This window comes from Rana temporaria, chromosome 3, assembly GCF_905171775.1.
Source record: "Rana temporaria chromosome 3, aRanTem1.1, whole genome shotgun sequence".
Lineage (NCBI taxonomy): Eukaryota > Metazoa > Chordata > Amphibia > Anura > Ranidae > Rana > Rana temporaria.
The window spans coordinates 331,184,459-331,206,992 of NC_053491.1; the positions used below are offsets into that span (position 1 = coordinate 331,184,459).

At 42.4% G+C, this 22,534-nt stretch overlaps 1 protein-coding gene across 5 annotated transcripts in view; it reads left to right on the plus strand.

The window, feature by feature from the left end:
• The window catches only part of RNF213 (ring finger protein 213), a 520,350-nt gene extending 503,414 nt beyond the window's left edge, over nt 1-16,936 (plus strand). For all 5 annotated transcript variants that reach the window (XM_040345008.1, XM_040345007.1, XM_040345006.1 and 2 more), the window contains 4 exons: nt 8,582-8,779; nt 9,088-9,177; nt 9,890-10,068; nt 15,224-16,936. In XM_040345008.1, coding sequence (XP_040200942.1) covers nt 8,582-8,779; nt 9,088-9,177; nt 9,890-10,068; nt 15,224-15,368 — 612 coding nt within the window. In that variant the 3' untranslated portion in view covers nt 15,369-16,936. The remainder of the gene's footprint in view (nt 1-8,581; nt 8,780-9,087; nt 9,178-9,889; nt 10,069-15,223) is intronic.
• The last annotated feature ends 5,598 nt before the right edge of the window (nt 16,937-22,534 follow it).

Below are 22,534 nucleotides of genomic sequence, written 5' to 3' on the forward strand. Positions count from 1 at the left end.
CAGGTGACTTCCAGCTGTTCTGCCTCAGCCTCTCCTCCTCCTCACAGGGACAGGGATTCTCTCCCTCATGTAGATTGAAGCAGCGCTCGATCGCTGCATGGCTCAGCATGATACGACCGAAGGGAGGAGGGTGGAGTGAGTGAGGGAGTGAAGCATCTGTGAGCAGCTGTACATGTCCCCTCTCTGTGACTCCCCTCTGTGACTTGTCTCTCCATTGTTGCTGTTGCTGGCCCTTTATTGCAGCTGTACATGCCCCCTCTCTGTGACACATCTCTGTGATTTGGCCCTCCAGTGTTGCTTTTGCTGGTCCGCCATTGCATGCTCCCTCTCTGTGACCCCTCTCTGTGACCTGGCCCTACATTGTTGGTTTGCTGCACTGGTCAGGTGTTTTGGGCTCCCTGGACGGAGAAAGAAAAGCAAAGGGGGGGAGAGGGAAAAAAATAAAAACAGACAGCTGCTGTGGGTATATTTAAATGGATCTGATGTCTGTTAGTCACAGCCCATAAAGGCAGTCAAAGCTCAGACCTCTACATCGCCCCGCTCTGTTACCATTAGTTCCATACCATCTGGCCACAGGAGGAGGAGTGGGCTGCAGCACCATGTCAGATTCTCAGAAAATATTGAAGGATGGCAAGGGATCAATCTATGAGTGAGATATGGAGATTTACAGAGTAATCAAGGAACTGGGTCAGTAAAATACAGTAGCAAAAACAGGGTGCACACGGATACGCACGGATTTTGAGTGGATTACCGTATTGCTGTGCCTCCGTGACCAACAAATATCCCAGGATTTAAAGACTTCTATCTTCCTCAGGACAGGTCACGTGAGTAACGGACAGTAGATAAAGGTTAATTGGAATTAGAAGATCAATGGAATGAATATAGAAGTGCAAGTGCCATTACCGAACTGTTGTTGTCTTCTTTTTTTTCTCTGCTTCTCTGGTGTTACCCTTTTTTTTTCTCTCTCTCCTGCTCTCCCGCTGATGGCTCTTAAGGCCACATGAAGTAGCAGGTGACAGTAACACAGGACCTGTGGGAATTTGTGCAAATACAGGAGTAGTAGTAGAAACAGCAGGCACACTATTAACAAACGCTCCCCCCCTTTTTTTTTTTTTTTTGTTTTTTTTTTTTTTTTTTTGTGTCCTATCTTAATGAAAAAATGGCAGCAGCTATAAAAAAAGGACAGTCCAACCAGGAGAGCGGGTGCCCCCAAATAACACGGGCAGCAAAAGATAAAGAGAAGGCCGCGCAGGCTGCAGCAGCAGCGGTTGCGGCAGCTAAACTGGAACAGTTTTCACACACTTTAGCAAAATCACCTGTAAAAGTGGCACAGCATTCACAAACACAGGTTAAAAATCAAACAGGGGCAGCAATGGACAGGAAAAGTGGTGGACAAGGTTCATCAGCTCCCAAAGTAAAAAAAAACCCTGTGGTGGAGCCCCAAGGGGGGGGCGCAATGGCATCAGCAAAACTTACTGTAGAAGCTCCCTTTGTAAACATAGTCGATGACCCCAGGCGAGAGGAAGAGCCAACATTGAAGGAGATACTAAGCGCCATAAACGCATGCAGGGGGTCATTGAACAACTTGACTAACCAGATAAAAGAAATAAAGGAAGAATTAGTGATAATGGGCCAGGAACTACAAAAGACTGTACAAAGGGTAACATCAGCGGAAGAGAGAGTGAGTCAAGTAGAGGATGAGGTGTATATCTTAAAACAACAGATGCAAGAATTAAAGGAACAAAATGGATGGCAGGCATCTAAACTTGACGAAATTGAAAACAGGCTACGTAGAAATAACATCCGGGTGGTGGGCCTCCCGGAACATAGTGAGGGTACTGACCCCATAAAGTTCTGTGAAAAGTGGTTCAGAGACACTCTCGGGGAAGATGCCTTTTCACCGCTCTTTGCAATAGAAAGGGCCCATAGAATTCCGTATAGAGCACATCTCAAGGATGGACACCCCCGGCCCTTACTATTGAAGTTTCTCAATTTCACTGATAAGGCAGCAGCGCTGCAAAGAGCAAGAGAGAAAGGGGACATTTTTCATAATGGTTCAAGGATTTCATTGTTTCCAGATTTTTCTCCAGAACTCAGTAAACGCAGGGCGGAGTTTACACCTATAAAACGTAACCTATTAAAGAGTAAAATGAAATATGCATTATTATATCCAGCACGTCTAAGAATAATGACAGCAGAAGGCCCTCAGTTTTTTGATACACCAGGAAAAGCAGCACAGTGGCTGGAACAGAACAAAGTACAGGAATGACCTACGAGCCGATTGGATGGATAATATGGAGAAGACTGAATAAGGGTCACATATTGGTGGTGGGGAGGGGGGGGGGATCCCTTTTTTTTTTTTTTTTTTGAGTTTTGAATAATTGGGAAATTATTTTTTGAAAACCTAAGGAAGGGAAAAAATGGAAGAATCAATTCACTTTTAACACATATTAAAGGGGGAAGGGGGAGGGGAAAGAGGGGGGGAGGGAAGAAAAGGGGAAGGGGGGGAAAAAAAAAAAAAGTGAGAGAAAATTTACATAAATAGATAGATATGGGGTGTGGGGGAAGGGAAGAAAGGAGTATACACTAATATACACGTGTTAAGAACCTACCACTACCCCTTGGGGGAGCGGGGGGGGGATTTTCCCCTCCCCCCTCTCCTTGCCCCTTCCCCTTTTCTTTTTTTTTTGTTGGGGTGAGGGTAGGGGAAGACCTACACGGGATCTACACGGGATCACGATAGATATGGATGGTAAGGTAGGGGAGGGATGGAAGGGAGAGGTCACATGTATAGCCCTAAGGGTAGGCCTGGATAGGCAAGATGGGTGGGGGGATGGAAGGGGGGAGGTGGGAGGGGGGGAAGGGAGGGTAAAATCATATCATAGCACAAGTATCACGTTTTGCCTATTAAGTATAAGGGAAGGGATTAGACCTGTATATACATTTAAATGCTTTTTTCTTTTTTCTTCTTCCTGGGTAGATCTAAAAATGGTATATAAATTATTCTTTTTTTTTTTTTTTTTTCTCTTTTCTGATGTTAAGGGTTTGTTTTGGTTTGATATCTTTGGCTGGGTATGAAACCTAAAATGATAAATATAGGCTCCTGGAATGTCCGGGGGTTGGGGGACCCAGTGAAAAAAGCGGCAGTTTTTACTACCCTGGAGTGGTATGGGGTGGAGGTGATTTGTATTCAAGAGACCCATCTGACTAAAGAAACAAAGTTAAAACTGGTTAATAAAAGAAAATATCAAAGCCAGTATCATTCTGTCCACTCTTCCTACTCTAGAGGAGTGAGTATAGTGGTAAAAACTGGTGTATCATTTGTATGCATGGAGTCAAGAATAGATGAATTGGGCCGCTATATCTTTTTGTACTGTTTGATAGAAAATGCACCATATGTATTAGCTAACATTTATATACCCCCTCCCTTTAAGATGGAGGTTCTATATAAGTTGATGGAATTTGTGGTAAATAAGGTAAATATTCCGGTATTAGTGGTTGGAGACCTAAATAACGTGCTGAACAGAACGATGGATAGATTTCCACCGGGGACACAGAGCCTAGGGGAAGGAGAGGGGCATCTAAGCCAATTTCTGAAAGAGGTTGGGTGGTGGGACGTTTGGAGGGTGAAACATCCAGACCTACGGCAGTACTCTTGTTTCTCAGGCACACATTCTACGTTATCAAGAATAGATATGGCCCTGGGAAACGATGTATGTTTGCAAGCAGTTAGCAAAATATCTTACTACCCAAGAGGGGTCTCTGATCATTCCCCTCTGGTGCTGTCACTGAATACAGGGAAAAAATGCCCCCAAAGTAATTGGAAAATAAGTCCCTTCTGGCTAGAAGTCATGGGGAAGCCAGAAGAAATTAGTATCAAATTAAGGGAATTTCTGGACTTTAATAAAGGTACGGCGCCAGAGGGAGTGGTCTGGGACGCCCTAAAAGCATTCCTCAGGGGTATATTGATACAGCAGGTAGCTAAGATTAAGAGAAACTCAAGGGAATGGGAGGAGAAAATAAGGGAGGAGGTCCTAGAGGCAGAAAAGCAATATGTGGAAAATCCAACACTATCTAAACAACAACTATGGTTGGAGAAGCAACAGGAATACAAGTTAGTGGTTAATAAGAAAGTCGAAAACAAGCGTCTATTCCAGGAGCAGAGCGCTTATTCGGAGGGGGAAAGTGTGGGCCATACTTTGGCCCTCCTAGCGAAAACTAATATGGCACCCTCTAAAGTACCAGCAGTTAGGACGGTAGGAGGTGGGATTTCATCTGAAACATCTGTAATAGTGGACACATTTGCAGCTTACTACAAAGATTTATATAGATCAAAAAAGGGGGAAGCTAAAGTGCATATGGAAGAATTTTTTAGAGGAATAGGAACCCCAGTTCTGTCAGAGGAAGATAGAAATGATATGGAATCCCCAATTACATTAGTGGAACTACAACAGGCAGTCAAAGGACTCTCCAATCAAAAATCCCCAGGGCCAGATGGCCTGCCAGCGGAGATTTACAAACAACATGGTGAGGTACTGCTCCCGGAATTACTAAAAACGCTGAATTGGGCGATAGAAGGGGGAAGGCTACCCCCCTCTATGATGGAAGCAATTATTATAGTGCTCCAGAAGGAAGGGAAGGATCAATTAGATACATCATCTTATAGGCCCATATCTCTGCTTTGTTCAGATGTAAAAATACTGTCTAAGGTATTGGCAACGAGAATAAATAAATATATTCAGAAATTAATACATCCAGACCAATCTGGATTTATTCCAAATCGGTCAACGAGTATAAACATAAGAAGGCTGTACCTAAACTTACAGACTCCAACGGAGAATATGGGAGATAGATCTATCCTATCATTGGATGCCACCAAGGCCTTTGATAGTCTGGAGTGGGACTATCTCTGGCATGCTCTGGAGAAGTTTGGGTTTGGTCCATCTGTTATTAAATGGATAAAGTTATTGTATAATTCCCCAAAGGCCAAAATAAGAATAAATAATGAAATTTCACAGGCGTTCGAATTGGAAAGGGGAACGAGACAGGGATGTCCATTGTCCCCCCTTCTCTTCGCACTCGCAATCGAGCCCTTGGCGATTGCTATTAGAACAAGACAGGAAATACAGGGGTTTCAGAGAGGATCAGAGGAGGAAAAAGTTGCACTTTATGCGGACGATATCCTTCTTTTCTTGGGCAATTCTACAACCTCCCTTAAAATGGCAGTCCAAACAGTAGAAGCGTTCGGTCGATTTTCGGGCCTTGTAATAAACTGGGAAAAGTCAACACTTTTACCAGTGGACCCGGTAAGCAATAATGATGGAATAGGAATTCCTCAATTAAAAACTGGGGAGAAGATGGAGTATCTAGGTATTGTGGTAACATGTAACCCAGAACAATTTATAAATAATAACTTAGTGCCACTTCTGGGTAAATTTAAACGTAAAGCGGAGATATGGGGACATTTGCCACTATCGGTGGCCGGCCGCAGCAATTTAATTAAAATGATATGGATGCCACAATTGCTCTATATACTCCACAACTCCCCAGTGTGGATTGACAATCGATGGTTTAAAAAGATAGAGACCCTATTTAGGACCCTAATCTGGAAAAAGGGAAAATCAAGGATTAGTCTCCGAAAGCTGCAATTACCAACAAACAGAGGAGGGCTAGCGGTCCCACACCCCTATAGTTACTACTTGGCGGCACAGCTGCAGCATTTGGGGGGGTGTAGTATAGAGGGGGGAGGAAATGCAAGTGGGAAAATGATGCTAAGAGGATCTCCCCACGGCTCGGTAATAGAGACTTTAGAGGCCAACTCCTTCTCGGTAAAAAACCCAACAGTGAAGATGGTGGTAAGAATATGGCAAGCAGCAAAATTAGCTTTGGGCTTTAAAGGATTAACAGAATACTCCCCATTATGGGATAATAATAATCTGAAAGAAATCCTGGCCATGGGGAAACTAAAGGAATGGGACAAACGGGGGATAACCAGAGTGGTGCAATTGTATACAGGTTGCATTTTAAAATCCTTTTCAGAGCTAAGCAGGGAATATAGCATCCCAAACTCCATGTTTTTTACTTATTTACAGGTTAGACACGCACTACAAGCCCAATTTAAAGTACAGCCGATAAGATGGCAAAAGCTCACGCAACTCCAAAGGCTAATCAAGGTGGGGGTCCTGAAAGGTCTTATCTCGGAATTATATGAACAGATCAGCGATCAATTAATAGGAAAAGAGAAGTTGAGTAGAAACAAACAGAGATGGGAGGAGGACATTGGACCTTTAACGAACGATCAATGGGACAGGATATTGGAACTAGGGACAAGGGTCTCATTAGCCCCGTCACAACGGGTTTCCCACTTATTCCTCCTACACCGGGTCTACCATACCCCAAAGAAATTATATGGATTCGGATGGAAACAGGATGATAAATGTCCCAGATGTCAAAATACAGGGGACCTCATCCACATGATGTGGAAATGCCCAAAGTTGCATAGATATTGGGTAAAAATTTTGGATATTATAAATGCAACTTTTAGTACAGCTCTGGAACTTGAAGCCAGAGTTTGCCTATTAGGATGCATCGAGGAGGGAATGGGACAGAGGGACACATTAGAAGCAGTTATAAGATGCCTGTTCCAGGCAAGGAAATTAATAGCACTAAAATGGCAAGCACAAAACCCACCCACAGCAGAGGAATGGTTGAATGTAATGAATAGCACAATTGGGAAGGAAAGGGGAACATGGATCAGAAGGGGAAACCTTAAAAAATTTAAGGCAATATGGGAGCACTGGTTATGTAAAATAGGACGCTCACTTTAAATTAAGGGAGAAAAAAGAGAAAAAGGAAAAATAACCTAAGGGAAAGAATGGAATTAAAAAACGTGTATGCATTTTAAAAGTAAGATAGGAGAGAGGGAGGGAGGGGAGGGGGGGGCAGGGGATGAAAGGACACGTTTAATTGTTTGCAACCAATCCTTTGTACACACATAAAATGCACTAAGTATATAAAAAAAAATTGAATCTGTAAACTTTTTTGTATATTTGTATGGAAACAATAAAAAAAAGTATTGAAATAAAAAAAAAGGTTATGATCTGTTGGAAGCATTTTATTATTCCCCAAGTAAAACATCTACATAATATCCAAATAGACACAAGCAGTGTTCTGATTGTCCATATCATTACTAACCCTCTACCGCTGTATACCCCATTTGCCCACCATACTGCATACCATATAAGTGTCTATTAGGTGTATTTACTAGAGTTGTTCAGATACCACTTTTTTAAGACCGAGTACAAATACTTTTTTTCAAGTACTCGCCTAAACCGATACTTTTTTTTAATCTCATGTGACAGCGGCACATGTGTCAGGTTTTTTTTTTTTCTTATCTTTAACAATTTGTTTTACATTTTTTACAACATTTTTTATTTATAATGCTTTCTTTTTTTTAAGGGGGGGGGGTGGACCGTGTCAGTGTTTTTTTTTTTTTTTTTTTTTTTTTTTTTTTCTACAAAATTTTTTTTTATTATTTTGTTTTTTTATTCTTTATTTTTTTTTTTTTTTCGCCTTGTTGGGGAGCTTTGGTGAGATATCAGGGGTCTTAACAGACCTCTGACATCTCCCCTTTGAGACAGGGAAAGGGACTAGGGATACAGATTCCCCAGTCCCTTTCTCAGCAGCATCAGCTGCGCTGAAAATGAATGGACAGAAGACAGCATCTTCTCTTCATTCATAAACTGAAACATTGTAATCACAGGTTACGATGTTTCAGTTATGTGAATGCACAGAGTCAGTAATCACTGACTCTGTCCATTCGGAGCAGTAAGGAGCCGGATTTACTGGCTCCTACCCTGCTCTCCATCCTGACAATTCTAGGGGGTGGAGAAGGAGCACGGAAGGGGAGAGAAACACGGCAGGATACACGGAGGGATACACGGAGGGAGAGCGAAACATGGGGGACACGGAGGGATACACAGAGGGAGAGAGAAACACAGGGGAGGAGGAGGACACGGGACAGTCAGCGGTGATCGTGTGTGGGGGAGTTACAAGCACCGATCACCGCTGATTTTAAAGCAGCTGAAAGCCGTGCGGGGGGAGGGGTGTAGAGAGAAGCGGAGAAATTACTTTTAAATCTATACAGGCGGTGATCGGTGCTTGTAACTTCCCCGCGCACTGATCACCGCCGACAGTACAAGTACTCGGGCAAATGCTTGGTATCGGTCCCGATACTGATACTAGTATCGGTATCGGGACAACCCTAGTATTTACCATTAACAGCCACATCAGACTAGTATTGCACAGCATGGGTTGCAAGTTCTCAGTTTTCGCACAACATTTTGGCACAGTTGTAATAATAATTAGTAATGGGTGTGATATTGCTATATACACAGTGATAGAAGCCCATCCCTCTGAGTAGATATCAATGTCAGGTAAAAGAGGGATTGTTCAATAGTAGGATATTACATTTCCAGTGCTCCCTGGTACAATTTTACTGTGCCTGTGGCAATCAACTAAAAAATGAATTGATATAATTTAGTAGATTATATATTTCTTCTGTTTCTTTCTGTTATTTTAGGACTCTTTATCAAACTCCGCAATAGATGCCATAAGCAAAGACCTGAATGCATTCAGTGATGTCTGTGAGGCCTTAAACATTGTGGACATCTCACTGGGATTTCTGGCAACGTCAGGAGAAAATCCAGAACTTTCCTTAACAGAATATGTGGAAGAAATCTTACAGATGAGAGAACAGAGCAGCGCACATGTTCTCGAGGTAAATTCTGTTAAGTCACAATGCACTTCTTCTGTACTGCTGACCAATTAAATTGTCAGGATTTTTTGGTAACTGATGGAACGATGTAATAGTATACTAAGCGGGACCCAGAAAGTGATATAAACTAGATTATAATTGTTATCCAATATATTCAGAACTGAAAAACAAAGATTTTTTTAATAACGGTACACTTATTGGCTAGGTCATTAAGCTTGGCATTGAAGGGCCAAATCTTTGCATTTGAATCCACCATGAATGCATTTGATGTAATATACCGTATATGCCATTTGTCTTTTTTTTTTTTTTAGGCACTGAAACGCTGTCACTTGAAGAACACAATTGCTCTTTGGCAGCTTCTTACTGCACTGAAGTCACAACATCTTTTACATCTAAAGAGGGTAAGATAAGGTTCACATGTATTTGGCTTAAAAGAAATATCCAAAACATTATTTACAATGAAATCGGAACAAGAAAACCTCTGGTTTTGATACAGTGAAAATCCTGGCCCCTATGGAGGAGTTTGTCTAATACCGCGGGTTCAAAATGATTGAGCGAAATTGAAAGTTGTTATAAGTTTTAATCTTAAATTAACAAAAGGTATCAGTAGACATTAAATTATCATCACTATTTACCGACATCTTTCAAAGGATCGGGTATAGCGCAGGGTGTCAAGGGAGGGGTTCCCCAGATTGCTCATCGGACACTTTGATTATTAATATACAGAATTTATATAGCGCCAACAGTTTGCGCAGCGGTTTACAATGTAGGGCGATGCTACACCAACAGTACAATTCAAAATAAGAGGGTTAGAAGCCCTGCTTCTGCAAGTTTACAATCTAAGAGGGAGGGGCTGGTGAAACAAAATGTATGGATTTGATGTAAAGAAACAAAAGAATTTGATGAGTTTGACATTTTTAGGGCAAACCTTTGTTCAATATGCACAAGAGTGGTGATGCAAGTCCCATAAATATGCATTCTTGTAGGCAATGAGCATTTGTGTGCAAAAGATATGTTTTATTGACCAGCATCCACTGGCAATAGCTAGAGTTATTGCAGAACAATAAAGAAATACATTTTTCTTTAACCAAGTGTATTGTGATAATGTTTCAGGATCCATTTGAAAATGTGGACAAAGCATACAAGCAGGGACTAGGCAAGGAGGGGAAACACGCACTTAATGTGTTCCTGGAGCAGAATGGCACCAACCTTTTCCTTCTGGAGCTACATGAGATGATCGTGTTGAAATTACGAAATCCACAAAGTGCACAGGATTTCCCACCTTCTTGGATGTAAGTGAATCTTTGTTCTTGCAGGGATATTTTTTTTTTGTATTAGACATGGGATGTCAACTGATTTGGTTGAAATCTATGGCAGTAGTAGACAAGCCACAGCCAACTGCTGTACGGGGGAATTAGAGAGGTCTGAAAACATTTGCTATTTCTTTTTGACAGTCCAACACCAAGAGATGTCTGTCTGTGCTAATTCTCAGCCTTTCCTCAGCTTAGCTTTAGAGTGCCATACCTGGACCCCACTGGACTAGACTTACAGGGCTAGCCTGCACTGGGTACTATAAAAGGATTTTCAGATTCCTTTCTGCTAACAAGTTAGCCACCAAGTGTTTTCCAGGTCCAGAGCCATTGGCATTGGCTCTATACCTGCCTTGTGTCTGAACACTTACTCTTTGATTAGGTTGATGGGCCTGAGCATCAGGGGGCTACCTCATTATTTGCACAGCTGGACACCTTTGAATTTCCCACTCTTCTGGTTTTGGCACAGAAGGGGTTAATGCTGAGGAACTGGGAGCTCACATCATCCACTGGGTGAAGTGTCACTTGTACACCATTCAGCATTGAATGAAATCATTACCCCACAGTTGCTCCTACACTGGTAAAAAAAATGCATTCATTATAATGCAACAGCTGCTGGCAGTATAGTAACACCCCTTAGTGCAGGCATGTGCAAAGTCCGGCCTGCAGGCCAATCGCGGCCTGTGTTCCGGTTTCGGAAGGCCCGCCTGGTGATCTTGACATGTATATCTTTTGTGGCCCCCAATGAATCCCCGAGTGCCAGGGGCCACAAAGAATAGGTATGCTGGCTGCCTTGGAGGAGAGGGACGAGTGCCATACAGACAGGAGAGTATTTCCTGTTTACACAGAGTCCTGTGTAAAAGGATGTCCTGTCTCCTGCGCTGCCATTGGACAACTGTTCTGTCCATTACAGGAGGCGGGTCAATTAAAGAGGCCCGTCGAGAAAACAGGAGTTGTCTGTTGCTGCTCGTCCTGTCTCCACTGACGGCAATGTAGTGGGTGCTGCATTCCTGGCAATACGGTGGGTGCTGCATTCCTGGCAATACGGTGGGTGCTGCATTCATTGCAGATCGGTGGGTGCTGCATTCATGGCAATACGGAGGGTGCTGCATTCATGGCAATACGGTGGGTGCTGCATTCATGGCAATACGGTGGGTGCTGCATTCATGGCAATTCGGTGGGTGCTGCATTCAGGGCAATACGGTTGGTGCTGCATTTGTGGCAATACGGTGGGTGCTGCATTCAGGGCAATACGGTGGGTGCTGCATTCAGGGCAATGCGGTGGGTGCTGTATTCATGGCAATGGTGAGGCTGCAGATGGGCACTGATTAGGCTGCATTGATGGGCAATGACCCTTATTTTGCTTCACAGTTCTTTATTTAAAATGTTAAGATTTTTTTCCTGAAACTTCCTTTTTAAAGTGAAGGTGCGTGTTATAAGCCGATAAATACAGCATATCCAAATAACACGCCCAAGCTCATTTGTGTTGGGCAGTGTATTTGCTCGGACGAACACACTTAGACCGAATTTTAATGGTTTAAAGAATGTCAGGCAAAATGGTCGGCCCTCAAGCATGTTCACTTCATCAAATCTGGCCCTCTTTGAAAAAAGTTTGGACACCCCTGCCCTGGTGTTTAAAACAAATATATAAAAAACTGCCCTTGTGAAATTACATAGAGAAAAACAATCTGGGCTAGATTCAGGTAGAATTAGGTGGGCGTAGCGTATCTCAGATACACTACGCCGCCGTAAGTTTGAGCAGCAAGTCCTGTATTCACACAGTACTTGCGCTGAAACTTACGGCGGCGCAGTGTAACTGGGCCGGCGTAAGCCCACCTAATTCAAAATAGGCTGGTTGGGGGCGTGTTCTATGTAAAATACTAGTGACCCCACGTATTTGACGTTTTTAATGAACGGCGCATGCGCCATCCGTGGACCTATCCCAGTGCGCATGCTCCAAATGACGTTGGCAAATCGTCATGCTTTCGACGTGAACGTAAATTACGGCCAGCCCCATTCACGGTTGAGTTACGCAAACGACGTAAAATTTACAAATTTTGACGCGGGAACGACAGCCATACTTAACATTGGCTGCGCCATGTATTTGGTGGAATAACTTTACGCCTAAAAAACCCTTACGTAAACGGCGTATCTTTACTGCGACGGCCGGGCGTACGTTCGTGAATCGGCGTATCTAGCTGATTTACATATTCTAGGCGTAAATCAGCGTACACGCCCCTAGCGGCCAGCGTAAATATGCAGTTAAGATACGACGGCGTAGGAGACTTACGCCGGTCGTATCTTAGCAACATTTAAGCGTATCTCAGTTTGAGCATACGCTTAAAGTTGCGACGGCGGGGGTTCGGACTTACGACGGCATATCTACTGATACGCCCGTCGTAAGTCTATGTGAATCTACCCCTCTGTGTTCAACTTCATACAAATTCCATCTATGCTTCTACCTCTGTATTCCTTGTTTTCCCAAACAGAAAAAAGGCTTACTAGATAACCACGACCCCTTATAAAAATAAGTGGCTCGTGAAACACTTTTTCCAAAAGGGATAAAATTAGCAGAATGTTCAAAATTCTCCTCTCCGACAAATCTTTAATTTTGTATTAACCACTTAACCCCCGGACCATATTGCTGGTCAAGAGTACTTTTTGCGATTCGGCACTGCGCCGCTTTAACTGACAATTGCGCGGTCGTGCGGCGTGGCTCCCAAACAAAATTGGCATCCTTTTTTCCCCACAAATAGAGCTTTCTTTTGGTGGTATTTGATCACCTCTGCGGTTTTTAGTTTTTGCGCTATAAACAAGAATAGAGTGACAATTTTGAAAAAAATGAATATTTTTTACTTTTTGCTATAATATATATCCCCCAAAAATATATAAAAAAAACATTTTTTTTTCCTCAGTTTAGGCCGATATGTATTCTTCTACATATTTTTCGTAAAAAAAAATCGCAATAAGCGTTTATTGATTGGTTTGCGTAAAAGTTATAGCGTTTACAAAATAGGGGGTATTTTTATGGCATTTTTATTGATATTTTTTTTTTACTAGTAATGGCGGCGATCAGCGATTTTTTTCAGGACTGCGACATTATGGCGGACACTTCGGACACTTTTGACACATTTTTGGGACCATTGGCATTTTTATAGCGATCAGTGCTATAAAAATGCATTGGATTACTATAAAAATGCCACTGGCAGTGAATTGGTTAACACTAGGGGGCGGGGAAGGGGTTAAAGTGGAGGTTCACCCTATAAAAAATTTCTAACATTATATCCAGCCCAGTTCTGCAAATAAAATGACACTGACCTTTTTTTTTCTCCCCTGTAGATATCGTTTAGCCATAGAATTGACCGCGGCTTCCGGGTAGGGAATCCCGCGGGAGTGGGCGTTCCTATTGACATGCCAATCAATTGGCATGCTAAACGACGGCGCACACAGCGCGTCCCGATTTCCCGAAGGAAGCTCGAGTCGGCTCGGCGCCTGCGCATCGGCGCCGAATAGAGCCGAGCCGACCCAAGCTTCTTTCGGGAAGTCGTGACGCGCTGTGTGCGCCGTCGTTTAGCATGCCAATTGATTGGCATGTCAATAGGAACGCCCACTCCCGCGGGATTCCCTACCCGGAAGCCGCGGTGAATTCTATGGCTAAACCATATCTACAGGGGGAAAAAAAAAAAAGGTCAGTGTCATTTTATTTGCAGAACTGGGCTGGATATAATGTTAGAAATTTTTTATAGGGTGAACCTCCACTTTAAGTATGTCCCTGGGTGTGTTCTTACTGTGGGGGGGGGTGGACTGACTTGGGGAAATGACTGATCGCTGTTCATACATTGTATGAACAGAGGATTAGCATTTCCCCCCCTGACAGGACCGGGAGCTGTGTGTTTACACACACAGCTCCCGGTCCCCGCTCTTTAATGAGCGATCGCGTGTGCCCAGCGGCGATCGCGCCCGCCGGGCACGCGCACGGGAGTAGGGGACATAATCGGTGACATAATCGGCACAGTATACAGTAAATATCTCCTAAACGGCACACGTACATATGTAACATTATAGGATGGGTTTGTACTTATGTCTACACAGTTTTTTTATGTTTACCTTCACTTTTATAAAACATATTAAGGTGGTTGTAAACCCTTACAAACCACTTTATGCTACTGTAGCTACCCAAGATATCTCCTAAACCTGTACGGTTTAGGAGATATCCCCTGTCCTCTGCATGTGCCGATGTCATCGTATGTGCCGTTGTTTCAGTGACTGTGCCATTACCGGGAGTGACGTCATTGCGGCTCCGGCCAGCTCCGGAGCAGCTGTGCATGGCAGCCAATCAAGCTTCTATCTTCAGCTTGTTCAGTTAAAGTGGTTTTAAAGTCAGAAGCTTTTTTGTTCTAATGAATTCAATGCATTCAATTAAAAAGCCTTCTGGGTTTAGCAGTCCCCCCAGCACCCCCTATTACTTACCTGAGCCCCATCTCTCTCCAGCAATGTCCACGTGTTCCTGAGCCATCCGGGTCTTTCCGTCTGATTGGCCGAGACACAGCAACGGCACCATTGGCTCCCACTGTTGACAATCAAAGTCAGTTAGCCAATCAGGAGAGAGAAGGGATGGGGCCGAATCATTGCTCTGTGTCTGAATGGACTCAGGGAGGTGTGACTCGGCTCGGGTACCTCTATAGCAAGTAAGGGGCCAGGATTGCCGAAGAGGGACCCAAGAAGAGGCGGATCCGGGCTGCTCTGTGCAAAACCAACTGCACAGGGAAGGTAAGTATAACATGTTTTAGAAATAAACAAAACAAGACTTTTCAATCACTTTAAGCATTGCAAATTAACAATATAGGTTTATTGGTTGCCATTAACAGCTGATACAGATTTTGTCTGCTCCAGTTTTGCTACATTCCCCTCATTGTGTATCTTCACATCCATTCTTCACTATTATGATGTTTATTTTCATTTTGAGGAGACATAAACATTTTATAAAAAAAAAAAATGGTGGAAGGTTTGTCATAACATTATATCACCAGATAACTTGGCTTGGACTGCAGAGATTATGGACATTTTTACATTTATAGAATATTCCCTACCCCTTTTCATCTCCAAATGATACTAATGATAGCATTTGTTATTGCAGCCTAAGGGACGTGATGGTCCCCTTTCTTGATGATAAAGAGGTTACCTTCCCAGAACTGGAGAATGACTTCCCTGAACAAATTGCACTAGCCCACTGCATTGAAGCGTGGAAGGTTGCTGCCACTAAGAAATGGAATCGCATTTAGCCACTTGAAAGGGATAAAAGTGGCTGTGAAGTCTGTGTACTGCATTTCAAGACCTTATATTGCTGCTGCTATCTCAGGCTGTTTATTATTTTTATAAATGTTAGATTTTGTTCTGGTATAAACATGATATAGTTATCTACATATGCACAGGATGCATAATAAAATATATATAGCAATAATTAAATGTGATATACTAGGAAAAAATAAAGAACGACTAATAGCTTAAAATTTGTGCAAAATAGGTTATTGCAATTCTGTCTTTTAACAAGCTTAAAGCCAGTCTACAACTTAGAGTTTAACGTTGCCTTTTATTTATGTAGTAAGTGTCTGTAGTTTATGCATCAGAGAGTCTATAGATTACATTTTCAGTTCACTGCCCAGTGCCCATGCTAGACTTGGACACGCCACAGTCATTCAGTTATAAAAATGACAACAGAGGGAATGCAGAGATATTTTCATTCTTTAACGGCGCTAGGCTGTAAGTTATCAGTGCCTTACAGAGGCAAGTGTGGCAGCTACAAAGCTGTATGAGCAGAGCCCGGCTCTCTGCCTCTGATATTGTTACCATAACTCGGGTATAAATATATACTATGCTTACCAATTACAGACCAGAAAAAATAACCAGTCAGCACACTTCAACTTTTGTACTTTTCAAACAAACACATTTTACTGGTTATATGGAACCTAACAATACTGAATATGCACTTATAAAATAATCAATATAAAATGATAATTCAAAGACCTTGTGGCGGTCATTCCCAAGAGCTAGAGACATGGTTTTCCTAAAATATATCAGCTTTTTTTTTTTATTGTTAACTGTAGTGTATCATTTTGTATTTTACTGTTCTTTCATATAAAGGACAAAACATTTCCTGGGAAATGGTAAAACCAGGAAGCCACTAGTAGTGTCAGTTGATTTACAATTGACCTTGCCAGAAAGTCTATTGAACAGCTATAGGCGTAGAACCTTGTGAACATTCCTAGAACATTTTTAGTCATGCTCATTAACATACTGCAAAATCAGCAATGATGCTCAAAGTGCAGTAAACCTAATAAGCAATCAGGACTCGTTTGAAACAAATTTGTTTCAATTTGTTGCAGGTTATTGCGCTTGTCATATTGCCGTTTTGCACATACCAAAGAAAAATTCTGTATATACATTCCCAGTCTAATTTCAGTGGTATGTATTTACTGTGGCTACAGATGATTCATGTAATTGATACTGAAAGCATTATATGACATATTTGCCATATCTACGTACCAGGTTTACAAATGTAGCTTATGCCGTATATAGTTATGCACAAAAAAGGGTTTACACTTGAAAGTTAATATTGTTAAGTCATTAAAATACTCCAGCAGGCTACCTAAGCTAGGAACGTGCAGGTGGGACCTAACTATCCATACCACATATAGTATAACATGGCACTTTACGTTACTTTAACTTGCTTTGTGCCAACAAAAGCTGTACGATTCTAGTTATGTGCAATTAATGCATAGATTTTTTTTATGTTTTGTATCATTTAAAGAAAACAGGAATGTCATTAAAATGGAATTATGAGAAAAATTAATGTTGCAGTCTGTTAATTGTAATAGCACAGCATTTTTTGTTTTTCTGAGTCACCCCTTTACAGAAAAATTCCTGCCTAACACTTATGCCCTGTACACACGATCGGTTCATCCGATGAAAACGGTCTGATGGATTTTTTCATCAGATATCCGATAAAGCTGACTTTCATCAGTCTTGACTACACACCATCAGTTAAAAAAACGATTGTGTCAGAACGCGGTGACGTAAAACACAACGACGTACTGAGAAAAATGAAGTTCAATGCTTCCAAGCAATGCGTCGACTTGATTCTGAGCACGCGTGGATTTTTAACTGATGGATGTGCCCACAGACGATCGTTTTTTTCTATCGGTTAGTTAACCATCAGATATTTTTAAAACAAGTTCCTAGTTTTTGAACCGATGGATAAATAACCGATGGGGCCCACACACGATCGGTTAGTCTGATGAAAACGGTCCATCAGACCGTTTTCATCAGACAAACCGATCGTGTGTACGCGGCATAAGGCCTCTTTCACACTGGGGCAGGACGTGCGGTGGCGGTATAGCGGCGCTATACTGTCGGAATTGCCGTGGAATTCGGCCGCTAGCGGTGCGGTATTAACCCCCGCTAACGGCCGAAAAAGCGTTAAAACCGCGTTAATACCTTTGCAGAGGCGCATTGCCGGTGGCATTACCGCGGTGTCCCATTGTTTTCAATAGGAAGGAGCGGTATACACACCGCTCCTCTCACCACTCCAAAGATGCTGCTTGCAGGAGATTTTTTTCTCTCCTGCCAGTGCATCGCCTTAGTGTGAAAGCCCTCGGGCTTTCACATTGAGAATGCTGGGGCAGGAGTTTTTCAGGTGGTATTTAGGCGCTATAGGTGTTAATCTGCCCCCATAGTTTCCCTTTCACAGTAAACTGCAGTGGATAGATTTGTATCAGACAAACAAATAATGGGATGTCTACTTAAAATGCATTTGCATGCAGTAGAATGCAATAGTTTTGTGGCATGAAAAACGGACAAGTGTAAATAGACAAATTTTTTTCAGAAGAACAAAAACATGTTGTTTTACCTGTTTAAAAGTGTTATCTGTAGGTGGGCCTTAATTTGTATGTCTCCAACGTAATGTCCAATTAAAACTGCGTTCCCACCTAACTACTTCCCTAATCACAGGGTGACAACACTACTGTGCGATTTCACTGCAGACCGAACCAGCATTGTCACAGGAAATGGATAAATAATGGATTTGCTGGCAGGATAAACGGGTAATAAAACTATGTTACAGGTGGGACAAATGGCATATATAATCTGTCACTAGCATTAACACAGAAGTTTTTGTTTTTCTAATTTGCCAACAGTCCTATTTGAAACAGAATTGTGTATTAAAGGGTACTTTGTTAAAATGTAATCCTTTTCCAACAAGACAAAGAAGTGGTAGACCACTTGACCAGCCGCCCAAACTAATAGGGGAATTACCCACTTGGAATCACAGCATACATATTGGAGAATGGAAAGGTGGGCATTGAACCAATGCTCTTATGGCAGTCTCAGGCCTCGTACACACGATAGGTTAAACAGAGGACAGAGGTCTGATGGACCGTTTTCATCGGTCAAAACCGATCGTTTGTGGGCCCCATAGGTTATTTAACCATTGGTTAAAAAAAAGACAACTTGCTTTAAATTTAACCGATGGATTCCTTACCGATAGGTCAAAACCGATCGTTAGTAGGCACGACCATCGGTTAAAAATCCACGCATGCTCAGAATCAAGTCGACGCATGCTTGGAAGCATTGAACTTCATTTTTTTCAGCACGTTGTTGTGTTTTACATCACCGCGTTCTGACACGATCGGTTATTTAACCGATGGTGTGTGGGCGCGACGGACCATCAGTCAGCTTCATCGGTTAACCGATGACAACGGTCCTCCAGACCGTTCTCATCGGATGGACAGATCGTGTGTACGAGGCTTTAGACCTAGCTCAAATATTCTATAGGGCCAAAGGTATCCGGATACTCCTTAGCACACTACACACATGTAAACCACACAGCCAAGCAATCTCCTTCAAGCATTGGCGGTAAAGTATCTTACAACATAGAGCTTGAAAATGTATAGTTAATTGACAGTAATCATCTGAAATAACATTGCAAAACCCTGCTTTGTAATTAAAATGCATCTGCCTCTCACTGTCAAAAGGCAGAGGGAGAAAGGCTGCTGCAATGTGCAAAGCAATTCATAGCCACACACTAACACCTGGGGATCTAAACTCAATAAGTTAAAATTTGCTATCTTGTATGGAACAAATGTTATTTGTTTACAAGCTGTATACACTTAAAATGTAGTTTTTGTCTCGAATTCCTCCTGAAAAATATTGGTGCACTTCCTGTGTCTAGGGCACTCTTGTGCCTAAAGGCTCATAGCCGTATAACTGAACGGAGGTCATCTAAGTCACTGCTGTCTTTGACTTCTAGTTTTATAGGATTTAGAGTGAAATTTGATGCACTACTGTGTTGCTCATTTACTTGCTGGAGTGGAAATGTTATCTGAGGACCTTAAGTGCATGGATATCCTTGCTTACACATCCATGCTGTAGACTTTTGCTTACTCTCCTGCTGCTTTTTAAATACTCCTCCACCAGTCATCACATCACCAATCACCAGGGGGCCAGCTCTGACTTTAGGAATCCCCACTGCCCACCAAGATGACTGTCCCACAAAGACATAGTGAAGCATACATGCAATGTTGATGATTAGTTCTCTGTCCTCCTGCTATTTATATATATATATAGATATATATATATAAAAAAAAACAGTTCGGTCTCTGTAGTATTAAGATACACAAAACAGCACTAAAAGATCAATAATGATAGACTCGTGGCAAACAAAACACTGAATTAGAGAAAGTCTTAGATGTAGTCAAGGTGATGTAAACAGTTCAAAGTGTTGAATGGTGTCTTAATAGTAGTAATCCTAGCGTGCACCTTCCACCAGAGAAAACAATGATCTCAATCCACTGCGTAATGCATTCTCCCCCAGGGGGTTAAACTCACCAGAAGACTAAAAACCAGAGCCTTAAAGGGGTTGTAAAGGTTTGTCTTTTATTTTCTAAATAGGTTCCTTTAAGGTAGTGCATTGTTGGTTCACTTACCTTTTCCTTCTATTTCCCTTCTAAATGTTTTTTTTCTTTGCATTTCTCATTTCCTGTTTCTCCTTAGTAAGCTTTCCACCATCATCCGAGCGGTGGAAAGTCATTTAGAAAAAACAAACCGTTACAACCCCTTTAAGTAAGCAGATACATCTGCCACTTTATCACGGACCATCACCAACAGGCGGGAACAGCAGGTACAGGAGCTTCACACAAGTTCATAAAAACAAGGACCAGCAATATAGTGTAATCCTGTTTATTGATCCAAAGCCCATACACTAGAAGCCCCCTAAAACCTATATACGTACATCAATCACAAATAAAATAAGCATATAAGTGACCCCAGAGGGCGCTATCACCAAATCCAGCCATCCATGAAGAGCAGGCGAATCCCTGCAGACACCGCAGCAGCTTCCTGGTTTGGAGCGCGGAGTGGGTGAAGCGCACACGTCACTTCCGGGTTAGCGGGGATGTCGTGGGTCATGCTCTGACGCGAAGTTTCGTCTAACGACTTCAACAGAGAGCGTACTCCCACTGCATCATCGCAGGCCTTAAATCAGATCGCCTCTCTGTGTCATCCAATCAGGGTGCATGGCAACAGGTGACAGGGCTAGTCACTGCCATCTGATTGGACGCTGAAGAATCAACACAATAGAAAGGAGACAAACGAGATATGTATGAAAACAAATACAATCCAAGAGCCCGATACATCGACTAAAAAATTGATACATCGCATAGAAATTGTGGTTTTAAAATCCAAGCTTGGAAAACCACATTATAATACGCATATAAATACTCAAGTGGAAGGTCTGGCAAGGTTATAGTGAATATAGGGGGCGCTGTGTAGAAACTGTTGTGCATCCCTACTACACCATATAATAGTGAAATAGTGCTTGAATATATTGTGAACACATTGACATTTGAATCAATAAATCTCAGATGAAAAAATTCCTGTTTGAAATGGCATGTGTAAATATAAAAAAAACTTAGTCCCAAACGAAAAAAGTTTTGCAAAAAAAGTTGTGATTCAAACAAATGATGAGATTAGTCCTTCACCAGATATACGACACCCAAAGTGAACGATAAGATCTGCTTACCAGATGTATTGGACTTCTTTGGTTAGAAAGAAAGTCAAATATCGCCTTGACAGGATAGTTCCTGCTCACATAAATGTATGGCTTGGAGATATGTACCGTACCCTCCTCCTCAGAGTTGCAGATGGGAAATATGCAAAAAATATGTTTTCATCAGATCTCACCTGATCCGATCCACCATGGACGGATGGCGACATATCGACATCCATCTGATTTTAGCGGATCGGGTCGGATGTCAGCGGACATGTCACTGCTGACATCCGACGCTCCATAGAAAAGAATGGAGCGGTCGTTCAGTTCTGCCGAAAAAACTGACAGGCGGACCTGAACGGCCCGACCATGTGAAAGGGGCCTTACATGGAAGTCATCCATCACTTTGGGAGTAATAATGGTCAACATGGCATGGGACCAGCCTATCCTTTCTCATCCGACAGGTATGAAAACAACAGATGTGAACTTAAGAACAAAAAATATGTAAGGCAGAACACCAAATGTCCAATAGTAATATGATCTGACTCCATCTTGTATACCTGTATGGTATGTTGTAAGTGATGGGAAAAAAAACTTGGGGACATTGAAAAAAGCACAACATTTCCCAGCAGACAACAGATTTACTTGTATGATGTCTTTTACCAGGCCCAAGGCGCCCTCTTGAACACAGTCTATCACACCACGCATTTAAATCATTGTGGTCAGTTATAGTAAAAGTTCCATTCAGCCAGCAGCCCAGTCTTTCCTGACACAAGCATGACACCATATATGTATGGGCAGGCTCCGCCCCTTGCCCAATTCCAGGAATGGTTATACAATATAAGTAAGTCTCCTCACTGCAGGCAGCATTCTCCTTTTTTTCCTCACTGCTCAGCCGGTTATACTGCTGCTGAGAGCAGTTTTTTTTTCCCTCACCTTGCCGGATTCATCTGGCCAAGCTGCACAGGTTCAAGCCTCTCTTGTGGCGTAGCGCCCCGCTGTACAGGCTGTAAATCACCTATATGGGGGAGACCTCCTCCCATCAGGATCCAGGATGAGAGGGGTGCAGGCATCTGGCATCTAAGGATTTCTCCTTCATAATGACCCCATTGATAGACATTCATTGGACCTCCTGTTTGGCCATGGGGCGTGCAGGTGGTAAGGCATCACATTATGCACAAGTCTATAGTATTCAGTTCCTGTTATGTGGTTAGACGTTGTCTGCAAGTATGCTGTCAACTTGCACCACTGAAAGCAGATATCACACAGGTGAATCTTACTGGCTTGTCCATAGTGCCACTCTGTTTACTAATGCTTCACTGCTTGTGGTTTGTGTCTGCTAATGCTTAGGCTGATAGCAGGTGGTGCTGAGCCTTTCCTATTAACTCAGCAGGGCATGGCCCTGCA